We start from the raw sequence: 15092 nt of genomic DNA on the forward strand, positions 1-15092 counted from the left end.
ACATTTAAACTAATTAAACTATTAAACAGGGGAATGTTTTTACATTGCTGTGTGGGTTTGGTGATGAACATCAGAGGGAAGCACACACAGATGCGCACCAACGAAATCCCGAAAACTAACGAAATAACGAACATTGTCGTTAACTGAAATAAAAATAAAAACTAGAGTTTAAAAAAAGTAAACGATAACTAACTGAAACTGTATTTTGTGGTCACAAAACTAACTAAAATTATAGTGAAAATGTCCTTTGTTTTCGTCTTTGTCAATTTTTTTCATATGTAATCCAGTGTTACGTTAGTGTAGCAAGTGTTACAGAGGATTCTGTTAGTGAACATGCAGGAACACATGGTAAATATGTTTACTGAGACTGGGATGTCTACACTCCAACCAAAATTCAAAGCACCTGGAACTGTAAGAATTAATAACATTATTGGGGCTGAGATGGATAAACCAAAGGAAATAAAGGCAAAATTTATTATGAACTCTTTGAATCTCACACCCAACATATACCCCATTACAAAAAAAAACCCTAAAACTAACACTAAAACTAATTTAAAAAAAAAAACTAAACTAAAACTAAGCATTTAAAAAAAAAAAGAAAAAAAAAGAAAACTAAAACTAGCAAACTCACTCTAAAAACTAACTTAAACTAACTGAATTTGAAAACAAAAATTCACAACGAAATTAAAACTAAAACTAATGAAAAATCCCAAACTATTATAACCTTGATGTGCACACATACAGATGCACACTACCTGACACAAGTAGGCAATGACACACAGACACAAAGCCTCACCTTTGGCCTCACAGTCCCTGAAGGACATTGATCCTTCATATTTAGTCATGATCCCTCCTCCACAAAGGAAGCAGAGGACACGGCCTGGTTCTGGCTGGTAGGAACCCAGAGCACATGGCTGGCACGGACGGAAGCCATCAGCAGAGAAGTGACCTGCTGGACACTGACCTGAGGGAAGGACACAAGACAATCTCTTTATTCTCTGTATCTGTAGCTTTTTGTCTCTCTGAGACACTTGGAGGTGGTGGTCTCGTCTGTGGTGCTCTCTTGTGGGTGTTCCTCAGAGTCACTTTGTATGAATGGCCACTAGGTGGTGAAAAAACAAACATATTTACACATGCATGATTAGTATTGAACTCTATAGAGTCTTGGGTTATTTTGTCCATTTTTGAATCCTTTTCATCCTGCCTGTATACACCACTTAAATGCCATGTTGGTATTTTTTTTTCAGCACAACCTCACCTATATGCCCTAATAATAATTTATTTTTTATTCTGACTTACTGGATCAACATTTTGAACCAAAAAGAAACCAAGGAAAACCAACATAAATGTGATCTTGTGATTGTGTGTGATCCTGTCATCAACTCTGGTTTTTATTCTGGTGGGACTCGATTTTATTTGGGTCTTGTGTGTTTAGCGTAACAATTTTGGTCATTTTGTGTCTTTTGTTGTGTCTTTTTTAGTTATTTTGTGTCTTTTTTTGGTAATTTTGTCTTCTCATTTTTTATCTTTTATTCGTCATTTTGTGTCTTTTTTTTTGTCATTTTGTGTCTTTTTTTGTCATTTTGTGTCTTCTGTGGTTTTTTGGTCATTTTGTCTTCTCATTTTGTGTCTTTTATTAGTCATTTTGTGTCTCTTTTGTCATTTTGTATCTTTTTTTTGGTAATTTTTTTTTTAGTCATTTTGTGTCTTTTTTTCATCATTTTGTGTCTTTTTTTAGCACTTTAGTCCCACATAAAATGTAAGTTTGAATCTTTTTTTTACTTTCAAAACACTATCATGCTCAATAAAGAATTTTAAATGTTGCAAATGTGAACAAAGGTTGCAAATATAACATATAAGAGGGTTACATCCATTTCTATAATTTTATACTAAATATATTATTATTATATAGCTTGTCTCCAGTTTTACTTGGTATATCATCATCAAACTGAAACTGTCCTCATGGAGTTTACAGCCAGAACTTTAGAGGTAAATTTACAGTAGGGCTCCACGGTGCTTTGTTTTCTAGTCTAGATGTGATGAAGAAGTCATGATTTGGAGCTTTTGGGGACTCTAGAGGGTTAAGGTGTGAAACTATTGAAATGACTGTATGATGGGAAGGTAACTAACCTCCACACTGAGACACATTCTTGGCACCAGCGATGCCCTGTCCTTCAGTGCTGGGACAGGGCTCACAGGACAGCTGACCCACTGTGTCCTGGTACGAACCGGGAGGACACTGGACACACTGCTCCTGCTCCCCACTGTAGAACGTCCCCACACCACAGCTCACTGTGGACAGAGACAGTGACTTGATGTCTCTTGACAGTGACATCATGACCAAGGTTAACATAGTTAACGAAAACTAACAAAATAACGAAAACTAAAATTTAAAAAACGTTTTATTTCAGTTAACTGAAATGACAAGAGTTTAAAAAAAAAACGATAACTAACTGAAACTGTATTACAAAACTAACTAAAATGATAGTGAAATTGTCCTTAGTTTTCGTCTTTGTCAACTTTTTTCATACATAATTCAGTGCTTCTATTTCAACATGCAGGAACACATGGTAAATGTGTTTACTGAGACTGGGATGTCTACCCTCCAACCAAAATACAAAACACCCCGAACTGTAAGAGTTAATAATCTTATTCGGGCTAAGATGGATAAACCAAAGGAAATTAAGGCACATGCGCATTACACAAAAACTAAAACTAACACTAAAACTAATAACAACTAAACAAAACCTAAGCATTTTCAAAAAATAAAAACTAAACTAAAACTAGCAAACTCACTCTAAAAACGAATTAAAACTAACTGAATTTGTAAAACAAAAATTCACAACGAAATTAAAACTAAAACTAATGAAAAATCCAAAACTATCATAACCTTGGTCATGACACAACTGGTAAAGCTCAGAACTTACCACACTTTCCCTCTCTGAGGACTTGTCCTGTGCTGCAGGCCTCTGCTCCATCCGGGACCCGGGACGGTTTCTGGGCCACCTCATACTCGGTCCCAGAGAACTGGATGTAGAACTGCTGTTTGTTGATGGACTTCCTGAGCGTCCGCATGGCGTTCTGCAGCTTCTGCTTCATCTTTTCACGCACACACTCCACATTACACGTGTCTGAGGAACACATTGGAGAAAAAAACTCAAATAAAACACTAAATAGACACTTCTGAGTTTAACCAAAAATAACCAAAATAGACTTTCTTTAGCATTTTAAGACTGATGATTCCGACCTGGGTACCTCTATTGATGATGCTGACTGGCGGGAAATGTGGGTTTATGCCAGGGGAATATCTGTGTGTAACCGAACCAAATCCATCCACACTGCAAAAACTGAAATCTAAGTGAGATTAAATATCTTAGATCAAGGGGATACATGCTTATTTTTTGTGTGATAAAATAGTTTTTCTTAGTCAGTATATTTTATGTGTTAAGTGTTTTGGTCCTAAATGATCTAAATAAGATATTACAGCTTGTTACTGAGATTTTATGGCCTATACTGAGTAAATGCATGCTGGAAACTAGAATATCAAAAGCTGTTTTATCAACACTTACAAGTATAAAACTGCTATTTCAAAGTAATAATTTCTTATTTCAAGCATAACTAAGAAATCATAACTGTGACATCATTTTACCTCTTCACATACTTATACATACAGCCAGGTGGAATCGATTGTTTTATTATCAATGAAACAATAGAAGTGTGTATTGTTGTGTAGTATGTCTGTAATTAACTAATAATTTAGCACATAGCTGTAAACTGACACTTGATATTTAAACATTTAACATAAAACATTTAACAACAACAATAAAAAAAACACTTTTTATTAGTTAGAATACACTCATTCTAAGGTATTTTGGGTTCGTTAAGATTAGATATTTTTACTTGTTTTGGAAAATCTTGACAAGCCAAATTTTCTTGTTCCATTTGCAGATAATTTTGCTATTTTTAAGCAAAATACACCTCATTTTTGTACTTTCTTTCTTCGTTTTGAGAGGTGGCTCTTTGCAGCGCAATATAGGATCCTACATCACACACACATAACTCCTGCTCTTAAAAACAAGATGGATAGTACTGTATCTCCACTCTGTTGGAAGTGTAATTGTGATATCGGTAACTATGTTCACTGTCTGTGGAGCTGTGTGAAACTGCAGGGATTCCAATAGATTTTAACCCGGTGTGTCCTATACTTGGACTTACAGACTGTAATATACATATTTAGAGTGTCAAACACAGGAGGCTATTCGATATGTTGACTTTTGCTGCCAGAAAAAAAAAATGTTGCTCTTCTGGATCAAGGACATTTCCCCATCCAAAAAATCGTGGCACAATCTCATTATGGACTAGACTGGCTAACGCCAGACTAATCACAAGTGAGATTAGTCTGGAAACCAGCCATTCATTTCTCCGTAGAGGAGGCGTGGTTTACAATCCTCCAGAGCCGTTTATTGGGCGCTACGAATGTCTATCAAAAGTGTCTGTAGGTAGCTCTTAGCCAATCGTATCAGTTATACCAGATGACGTATGTAGAGAGACAGAAATTGATGTTTACTTTATAAAAATCTGCATTATTACATTATTGGTAAAAAGTGTAATACATTATTGGGAAATGCACTTTATTACATTATCGGGAAATTATTACATTATCAGGTTCTACAGACCTGATAATTATAGTAAAACTGTGTTCTAATAAGTGACTTTTATATTATAATCATGTTTATTTTGTTGCAAAGTATAGCAATGATGATTTTTTTTTTGCACAAATTTGATCTTGCTTCCAAACTTTTGGCCTGTAGTGTATATAAAATCAAAATTAAAAATATTAATCAAAAAAAAAAAAAGACTGATGATTCCAGTTTAAAAACACTACATACTATTCCGTACGGTATGATGTCATATCTTAAGGATTAGTGGGTGAACTCTTGGTTTACTATTGCATTAAAGTACGAAAGAACATGACACCTGAGGCTTCTTCCTCCTTCATCTCCATCTCAAACTCAGCCGTGATGTGGGAAACCTCTTTCGAAGGAGATTTGCGTCCTCGTCGTCGTTGTCTCTTGGACGAGTCACACTTGAGGTTGACAAACGTGACCTGGCAGTCGTCGGTGCAGGGGAACTGGCCTCCTGTCAGGTGAAGAGACAGATGGAGAGTGGAGAGGAGGAGATAGAGTGTCATGAGGTCAAAGGCCACAACGTGATAGAATGATGCACCAAAGATAAGTTAAGTTTCTCTCCTTTTAACCCTCTGATGCACAACATATAAACACCTTCTAATGTACAACACGGGTCAAAAATGACCCGAATTCATTTCCCATGTCATTTACAACAGATCATTATATCCATTATTCCCTTCATACTTTAGGAAACATGGGTCAAAAATGACCTTGTGCATGTTTTTGATCATCATATGCAAAGATATAGAATATAAACACTTAATCGGGTCACTTTAGACCCATGTTGTGCATTAAAGGGTTAACACAGAGATTTTAATGTGTGTAAAAGGAGGCTTGTTAAGCCAGTACAATGTGTTCACCTTGCAGGTTCTGTCTAGATGAATCTCTGTGTTTCTCCTTGTTGCGAGGCCTCAGGTGACACTTGGCATCTTTGATCTTAAACCTGGCCTTCTGTTTGATGGGCGGGGCCATGGTGTCTTCATTTATACACAGCAGAGAGAAACAAAAGACTGTTCATCACTATTTAGTATCAGAGTAAAATAAAGCACACACTGTAATGGATTGCTGTAAGAAAACAGCCAAATTGTGACAGTAACATACTGTTTTACATTAAAAAGGTATTGTACTGTAGAAAACAATGCATTCTGGGCAATATTTGTAGGTAGCTTGCAGTTTCCCATAAAATATATGATACAGTATATATGTGTGTAAAAATGTGGACAAGAGACTTAGAAAATGTAATAATAATAATATATACATGAAATGTTCTACATTTTTAATGGCTGTACATATATACTTTACTAACTCTTTCAGTATATGATATATTAAAATTACTGAGGTTACATTACAGTGAAGACAGCGCTTAATTCTTAGTAATTGGCATTCGGACAGTAATATGCTCTATTTACAAAAAATGACTGCATTGTATAATGCAACAATATTGCAACTAGCTTCAGCACTATACTGTGTTTTAGTCTACTGTAAAAATCAATGAAATGCAGGATTTTACTGTAATTCAGTATGTGGTTTTATCACAGCAGATAACAGGGAACTGTAAAATGAACAGTAGAATGCTGGCAACACTGCTGCCAGTATTTTACTGTTAATTTACAATACAATTGTTTACAGTGTACATTAGTTTTTATCTTTTCTCAAGTCATCATGAAATATAACTTTCTCTGCCCGCCTTATCTTAATATGGTGGGGTTTTTTCAAAATGTATTTGCCATCAAGTAGTGTTTACCTCCAAATCTTTTTTGCTGATTATACAAACTTACTCAGAAGGCTGATTTATTAAACAGATAACTGATTATTATATTGAAATAGGAATATTCTACATGTAATATATTACAACCCCAATTCCACAAAAAGTTGGGACATTGTCAAAAACAAAAAAACAAAAAACAGAATGAAATCATTTGCCTACCCTTTGTGACATCTATCTATAAAGCAAGAAGTGTTTTATAGATGTGTGTGTGTGTGTGTGTGTGAGTCCACATTTCAACAAGTAATACTCAACAGTCCTACAACAACTTTAACAGTAAAAATACATTCCAAAATACATTAGAAAAGTGCAGCACAAAAGTACATTACAAAATGCAGCACAAATTAAAAAGACAGTTTGCAGAACCAAACCATTAAATTAGAGCCATTTGGATTAAATGTTTAGGAATAATTGGTCAAGTGCATTTGATCAGAAAACAAATAAAATACAAAAAAACCCCAATACAGCTTTAACCAGTATAATTGATTGTAATCCTGGACATCATGAATCCAGGCAAACATCGCTTCTATAAAAAGTAGTGTCCTTTCAACCAAAATAAACGAAAAAAAAAACAAATAAAAAATAAAAAGGTGTGCATCCGCAATTTTGAAGATTTTTTAATTCATTTTTCAAAATATCATTATTTACGTAGGACGTATTACGGCATTGCACTGTTTCTGTGCTGGATGGTGTGGTACCTTATGAAAAGTAAGTGTTTTATGGAGTTGCAGACGTTGTAGTGTGGCATGTAATGTACGAATACATACTTCCTACGGGTAATTGGTAAATGGACCTGCACTTATCTAGTCGCTTTGCGACCACTCAAAGCGCTTTACACTACAGACTGCGCTCCTTCACCCTTTCACACACATTCATACTGGTGGAAGAGGCTACCCTAAACAGTGCCACCTGCCACCATTGGGCTACCCTAAACAGTGCCACCTGCCACCATTGGGAATTCATTCACACACCGATGAACACAGCACATCAGGAGCAATTTGGGGTTCAGTATCTTGCTCAAGGATACTTTGAATGTAGGCTGCGATGGTCGGGGATCGAACCACCAACCCTTCGGTTGGGGGCCAACCAACTCTCCCAACTGAGCCACAGCCTAAGCTTACAGCACCTGGTATTCCCAGGCGGTCTCCCATCCAAGTACTGACCAGGCCCTACCCTGCTCAGCTTCCGAGATCAGACGAGATCGGGCGTGATCAGGGTGGTATGGCCGTAAGCCACTAGTACTAGTATATTCAAATGTGCAAATGTTCAACAGATATACGTTTTTTCCATAAATATACGCTGTGAACTCCGAAATAATAATTAATATCACATATTGGAAAATAAATATTCTCATACCGGTACTGATGTGATAAATTTGATGAATGGATCAGGCTCAGACCCTGTGAGTGATCAGTACTACTGTACCTGCACAGGTGGGTAAGGCAGCCGTGGCATTCCTCTTCTGTGGAGTTTTACCAGGCTGGACTGGTACGCCACAGCTCAGAGTGTAGCTGTTCTCTGAGTCTGTTAAAAGCACACACACACACACACACACACACACACACCAAAGTTATTATAGTTGACGAAAACTAACGAAATAATGAAAACTAGAATTGAGAAAACATTTTCGTTAACTGAAATAAAAATAAAAAAACTGAGTTTTTAAAAAAATGACAACTGGATTGGTTAAATTATTGCTTGGTTACCAAACTAACTAAAATTATAGTGAAAATGTCCTTCGTTTTCGTCTTTTTTCATCCATAAACCTTTGTGGTTGATATGAAATCTATTTAATCTATCTGGTTTTATGACTTAATAAACTTATTGGGGCTGAGATGGATAAAGGAAATAAAGGCAAAATTTATTGTGACTTTTTTTTAATCTGGCACCCAACAAATACCCCATTCGAAAAAAAACCTAACACTAAAACTAATAAAAACTAAACTAAAACTAAGCATTTTCCAAAAAATAAAAAAATATAAACTCACTCTAAAAACTAATTAAAACTAACTGAATTTGAAACCAAAACTTCACAACTAAATTAAAACTAAAACTAATGAAAAATCCAAAACTATTATAACCTTGACACACAAGCACATACATTAGACCAGCTATTCTCAACCTTTGGGTCCCGACCCTAATTGGGGTTGCAAGATGATTTCTGGGGGTCACCAAATCATTTTGGAAGTCAGCTCTGTCTCCACTGTGTTAAAGTGTTCATGTGTTAATGTGTTTTAGTCTTTTCGGTCATTTAATATCTTTTTTTTTTGGTCATTTTGTGGGGTTTTTTGGCCATTTTGTGTCTTTTTTGTCATTTTGTGTCTTTTTTGATCATTTTGTTTCTTTTTTGGGTCATTTTGTGTCTTTTTTGGTCATTTTGTATCTTTTCAGGTCGTTTCGTGTCTTTTTTGATCATTTTGTGTCTTTTCTGGTCATTTTGTGTCTTTTTTGATCATTTTGTGGTCAATTTGTGTCTTTTTTGGTAATTTTGTGTCTTTTTTTGGTAATTTTATGTCTTTTTTTGGTCATTTTGTGTCTTTTCTGGTCATTTTGTGTCTTTTTTGATCATTTTGTGGTCAATTTGTATCTTTCTTGGTAATTTTGTGTCTTTTTTTGGTCATTTTATGTCCTTTTTTGGTCATTTTGTGTCTTTTTTGGTCATTTTTTTTCTTTCTTGGGTCATTTTGTGTCTTTTTTTGGTCAATTTGTGCATTTTTGTGGTCATTTTGTGGTCAATTTGAGTCCTTTTTTGCTTAATTTTATGTATTTTTTGGGTCATTTTGTGTCTTTTTTTAATCTGAACTGTGCGCGTGAAATTCTGTTCAGTGAGCGGGGGTCGCAGACAACATGCATGTTAAATTGGGGGTCGCCACTCAAAAAGGTTGGGAACCACTGCATTAGACTAGAGTGATAAAGGGGAATGAGACTTGATGATGAGAGGTGAGGGAGGCTGAGAGTTTTTATTTTGTCTGAAGAACTGTGTGTCTTCCTGTTCCATCTGAGTCGTGGGTATTGTATGGAAGCACGTGTGTTTCACTTGGCGGTGGGCTGAGGATCAAGAAGAATGTTATAAATGCAGCATGAGCTTCCTCTCCTCCTGTATTGAGAAAGGAGACAGACAGCCCAGAGGAAACTCTGCTGCCATGTGACCTTAAAGCCCTGCTGAGAAATTAAAAGTCCCAAATGAAAGATCTATGAATCCTGTCTTTCTACCTTGATGCACATGCACACACAAAGACGCATTTCACGTAAGAAATGAGGGATGAAGCCTTCGGAGGTCATAAAACTGAGATGATTAAATAAGAGCCCGGGCTGCATCAGGCCACAGGAATTTACATGGCTCTCTCCCCTAAAATTAAGACACACTCCAAAAAGACAGAAAAATAAATATTTCACTTCATGCCTGAGAGCTATCCATCATTCTCACACCACAGCGGCCAAGTTAAACGGACTGAGGGCCTCGCTATGGAAGAAAAGGCGTGATCAAAGAATGTAATCGATTTACAGATGTGTGTTAAGTACTATCGCAGGAGGAGAGAGCAGGGAGCCAGCCAGAGGGCTGCAACGGGAGGAGCCAAGAAAACCTTGCAGAGAGAAAAACACATCAGTCCGAGTGGAGAGGCCCCCGAGGAGTCAACACATACAGCAATAAAGTCAAGCATCAGTGGCATCCAGAGGAAAGGTGAAGAAAGATGTAACTGCAGACTGTCACCAGCAGAGGGAGGCAGTGTGTGCATCATGACGGAGCAAACAATTCTGCCCTACAGAGTCTAAATCAGGGCTCTCAAACTCGAATTCCCTGAGGGCCGCTGGAGGCACTATAAAAATGACCAAAAAAAAAGACACAAAATGACAGAAGAAAAACTAAATTACTTAAAAAAGACATAAAATGACCAAAAAAAGGCAAAATGACAAAAAAGGACAAAATTACAAAAAAAGGCCAAAAAAGACACAAAATGACAGAAAAAAAAACTAAATTACTTAAAAAAAAGACACAAAATGACCAAAAAAAGACACAAAATTACTAAAAAAAAGACAAAAAAGGCCAAAAAGAGACAAAATGACCAAAAAAGACACAAAATTACTGAAAAAACACTAAATTACTTAAAAAAAGACACAAAATGACCAAAAAATACAGAATTACCAAAAAAAGACACACAATTATTAAAAAAGACACAAAATTACCCAAAAAAGACACAAAATTACTAAAAAGACACAAAATTACTGAAAAAACACTAAATTACTTAAAAAAGACACAAAATGACCAAAAAAAGACACACACTTATTAAAAAAGACACAAAAAGACACAAAATGACCCAAAAAAGACACAAAATGACCAAAAAAATACACAAAATTGCAAAAAAGAGACAAAAAGTTATTTTAAAAGACACAAATTTACTAAAAAAAAGACACAAATTGACCAAAAAAATACAGTTACTAAAAAGAGACACAAAATTATTTAAAAAGACACAAAATTACAAAAAAAAGAAAAAAAAGAAAAAAAAATTATATTCAAAATACATGATGATTTATTTGACCTTTGACCCGAAAAATGTAGTTACTGCACTCCGGTTTTGTTGTTAACGGTTCTAATTGTAATGCAGAAACAGAGTGCAGTAACTAGAGTGTTCTTGTCTTCTTTAAGCTTTTATATTTTGTTGCAGTGAATAAACATTTTCAAATTGATTTTGTTAGAAGTGTATTTAAAATAGTTTAACAACTTAAAAAATGAGTGTTATTTAGATTTAATATTATAAAGACATTTTATATTTTAGTCTTAATATAATCTAACTCACTTTTTTACTTCATCACTATCTAGATAATAATTTCCCTATCAAATAAACCTATAATTTTTTATATTCTTGTCTTCACTATTTAACACAATGAAGAAATACAAGGCTACACTGTATCACAGTCAAATCAGACAGTGGTAAGTAAGTTTAAACTGACTTGCTTTGGTTTTGAGTTGGATTTTGTAGTTACTGCAATTTTTATATAATTATTTCTCTGAAATAAAGCAAAATTGAAATCTAAAACTTTGTCACAAGATAAAACGGACATAAAGGAGTTCATTTTTAGTTATAAGTCAATTTTGACCAAAAATGTAGTTACTGCAGTTAGACTTTGTAGGGCAGTATACATCTGGCAGCAAAGCTCCTTTTAGAGTGAATTTCATTTGCTGGGTCACAAAAAGGCACAATCAGTGAAAATGTTTAAAACAAATATTACAGTATATTACTTTAAAAAAAAAAATTTGTTAAAATTTTTTTTTAAAATGTATTGGAATTTTTGGCAAAGATGGTAAAGCAAAGGAATGGGCTCTGATAATTACTTTCTTTTGCTTATTCATTTTCTTTTTATTATTTCCCATAAACTTGGAATAATTTTATTTTCCTCTGTTTATTGTGGTTTCATTTTCATTGTGATGTGTTTGGAAGAGATTGATTAACAATAACAATGTTGAGCAGTTTGATTGCAGCAGGTTTGTTAAGCATCTTGACCATCATATTATAGCATGTCTGCACAAGCGACATATCAGTCTACTTGGCCAGTGCCTATCGGGGATGAGATTTCTTCTTTTTTATTTTTCCAAGTTATTATTAAGTTATTATTTCATAGGCTATTTTTTAAAGATTTTTCTCGTGACTTCAATTTATTCTTTTCAATTTGACAGTTTCTTGTGACTTCAACTTTTTTCCTCATTATTTTGGCAATTTTCTCGTTATTTTGACTTTTTTCTCATGATTTCGACTTTTTTCTTTTCATTTTGAAAAAAATTCTTGTGACTTCAACTTTTTTCTCATTATTTTGATGATTTTCTTGTTATTTTGACTTTTTTCTCATGACTTTAACTTTTTCCTTTTCATTTTGACAATTTCTTGTGACTTCAACTTTTTCCTCATTATTTTGACGATTTTCTCGTTATTTTGACTTTTTTCTCGTGACCTCAACTTTTTTTTCCATTTTGACAATTACTTGTGACTTCAACTTTTTTCTCATTATTTTGATGATTTTCTCGTTATTTTGACTTTTTTCTCATTAATTATACTTTTTTTTTTCAGTTTGACTTTTCCTTGTGACTTCAACTTTTTTTTTCATTATTTTGACAATTTTTTTGTTATTTGACTATTTTCTCGTGACTTCAACCTTTTCACACACATTCATGCTGGTGTTAGAGGCAACAGGGCACACTGGTGCCACCTGCCACTTTGAGAAATTCATTCACACACTGATGAACGCAGCATCGGGAGCAATTTGGGGTTCAGTATCTTGCTCAAGGATACTTCGACATGTAGACTGCCATGGTCAAGGATTGAACAACCAACCTTCCGGTTACTTGAGGAACGCTCTACCAAGTGAGCCATCGCCGCCCTATGTGTGTGTGTGCGTGTGTGTGCGCGCACCTGCGAGGAAGAGGGCGTTGGAGGGGCAGGACAGCGAGCAGACCTCTGCCCCTCCACTCTTGGTGCAGGTCAGCTGGGCTCGGGGCGCTGGCTTCCCATTGGGCAGACACTTCACCGCCTCTGAGGAACACAGAGTCACATCACCATGACAACCACCTGGACACATACACTTGTGTTCAGGCTGTGAGGAACCCACCGTGCACACACTAAACAGAGCTGGTGCTTACCGATGCAGTCTTTCTTGTTCCAGTGGAGTTTCTGTCCAGGTGGACACACACACTCGTAGCCACCCTGCATGTTAATGCAGCCGTGCTCGCAGCTGCCGTTACTGATGCTGCACTCATCAATGTCTGAGACAGAGAGAGCATCACAGTCAGTGTTTGATAAGACATTATAAAACATTACAATTAGTAGACATATTAGAGTGGACAAGAGATCTGGTTAATAGGCACATACTGCCCTACAAAGTCTAACTGCAGTAACCACATTTTTGGTCAAAACTGAGTTATAACTAAAAATGAACTCCTTGATGTCTGTTTTATCTTGTGACAAAGTTTTAGATTTTAATTTTGCTTTTTTTTCCAGAGAAATGATTATATAAAAACCACAAAATCCAACTCAAAACTAAGCAGTAATTGAAAAATAGTGGGACAATACCCAGAATGAGGCGGGTCTCACTCGCCGAAACGCCCCTAATTTGAATATGAGCAGTCCGGAGCCGGCGTTTGTCGGGACTTTTTCCGTCACTTTCAAAGAGCAGGGTCTTTTTTCTGCCCTGAAACAGCCTGATTACTGATTGGATAGATCGCTAAGCGGGATGTGACGTAGTACTCTATAGGGTTGTCAAAAGTATCGATACTCAAAAAAGTATCGATACTCAAAAATGTATCGATACTAAAACGTTGTATCCGGATACGATACTCATTTTCAAAAGCATTGATGAGTAGTGTTATTTTCTCTCTTGAAGTCCCAGAATGAACAAATGTACAAAATATTGTTTCAATTGTTATTGTTTATTGTATTTATTTATTTTTTGCACTACCTCAAGCTTGTTATCATAGTTGCTGTTTTTCATTGAAAATATTTAACCTGTTAATTTTTACATGTTGCATTTTTCTTGTTGTTAAAAATATTTCTGTTAAATTTTGGGGTCCTTGTTTTTATCCTTGTGGTATCGACAATGGTATCAAGTGTCGAATATTTTCCTGAGTATCGGTATCAAGTTGAAAATCTTAGTATCGTGACAACCCTAGTTCTCTACATGACAACAACACACAACATTTGTAAAAGCCAGCGAAGCAGTGTTCCCAACTTAGCGACTTTGTTGCTAAATTTAGCGACTTTTCAGACCCCCTTAGTGACTATTTTTCAAGAAAGCGACTGGAGACAAATCCAGCGACTCCTTCGTACTCTTCTTAACGAGCCGATAACGAGCCGGAGGCCGGATTGTTAAGAAGAGCCCCCGTTAGCGGCAGTTAGCTACAGTTAGCTCTGTAGCAGTACAGTGTGTATGTGCTGCTGCTACAGGAAGTGTTCACTTAGCGATCTCTGTTTGTTTACAAACACCGGACACTGTGCACAGTTAGCGATGCCATTAATTCACAATCACTTTGTTTATGATCAGCGGAGACTAACTAATGGAGACACGCAGAGTGAGTGGACTTTTTAGAGGGTGTGGCCTGAGACTTTCCCAGTGGCCACTTCCCCACCTCTAGTCGAAACACAGCTAATGGGACCATAATTTTAAAATAAAAAATGAGCATCATGCTGTATTGAAGAAGACTTGATACTTGCAATTAAGACCATTGAGAAAAAGAATCTTTCCTGAGGTACTGAGGAAATAAATCAAGGAGAAATAGGCTAATTCTCCTATTGACTTTCATACAAACAGACTTCTTTTTGCAACCAGTCGAGTTGCCCCCTGCTGGACATTAGAGAGAATGTAGGTTAAGGCACTTCTGCATTGGCTTCTCTTTTCAAACCCGGAGGTTGCCGCTTGGTTGGAACTGTACTGAGCTGCAGGTGTGTGATAGCACATGCACAAACAAGCAGACTAACCAACACACATTGGGAACACATACAAAGACTCATACTGTTTGCATACAAAAATGCATGTGTGAGAGCTTTTTAGCAGCAGTCCTCTGCACACGCTCAGTGACCCCTCTCTTTCACACAGAGAATTTCCTTTTCAGACGCATATACACAAACAAACACATTTGGTCTACTCTGTCACAC

The 15092-nt window shown here is 36.0% G+C and overlaps 1 protein-coding gene and 1 non-coding gene across 3 annotated transcripts in view; both read right to left on the minus strand.

Moving 5' to 3' along the window:
- scube1 (signal peptide, CUB domain, EGF-like 1) overlaps nucleotides 1-15092 on the minus strand; it is a 226835-nt gene that overhangs the window by 16585 nt on the left and 195158 nt on the right. For both annotated transcript variants that reach the window (XM_059325535.1, XM_059325534.1), the window contains 8 exons: nucleotides 13085-13207; nucleotides 12858-12977; nucleotides 7879-7977; nucleotides 5549-5665; nucleotides 4978-5139; nucleotides 2928-3131; nucleotides 2131-2292; nucleotides 797-964 (listed from right to left, as the gene is read on the minus strand). In XM_059325535.1, coding sequence (XP_059181518.1) covers nucleotides 797-964; nucleotides 2131-2292; nucleotides 2928-3131; nucleotides 4978-5139; nucleotides 5549-5665; nucleotides 7879-7977; nucleotides 12858-12977; nucleotides 13085-13207 — 1155 coding nt within the window. The remainder of the gene's footprint in view (nucleotides 1-796; nucleotides 965-2130; nucleotides 2293-2927; nucleotides 3132-4977; nucleotides 5140-5548; nucleotides 5666-7878; nucleotides 7978-12857; nucleotides 12978-13084; nucleotides 13208-15092) is intronic.
- LOC131961185 (5S ribosomal RNA) lies at nucleotides 7568-7686 on the minus strand. Its single transcript, XR_009389846.1, has one exon. It is a non-coding gene; the product is annotated as a 5S ribosomal RNA (ribosomal RNA).

This window comes from Centropristis striata, chromosome 22 (genome assembly GCF_030273125.1).
Source record: "Centropristis striata isolate RG_2023a ecotype Rhode Island chromosome 22, C.striata_1.0, whole genome shotgun sequence".
NCBI lineage: Eukaryota > Metazoa > Chordata > Actinopteri > Perciformes > Serranidae > Centropristis > Centropristis striata.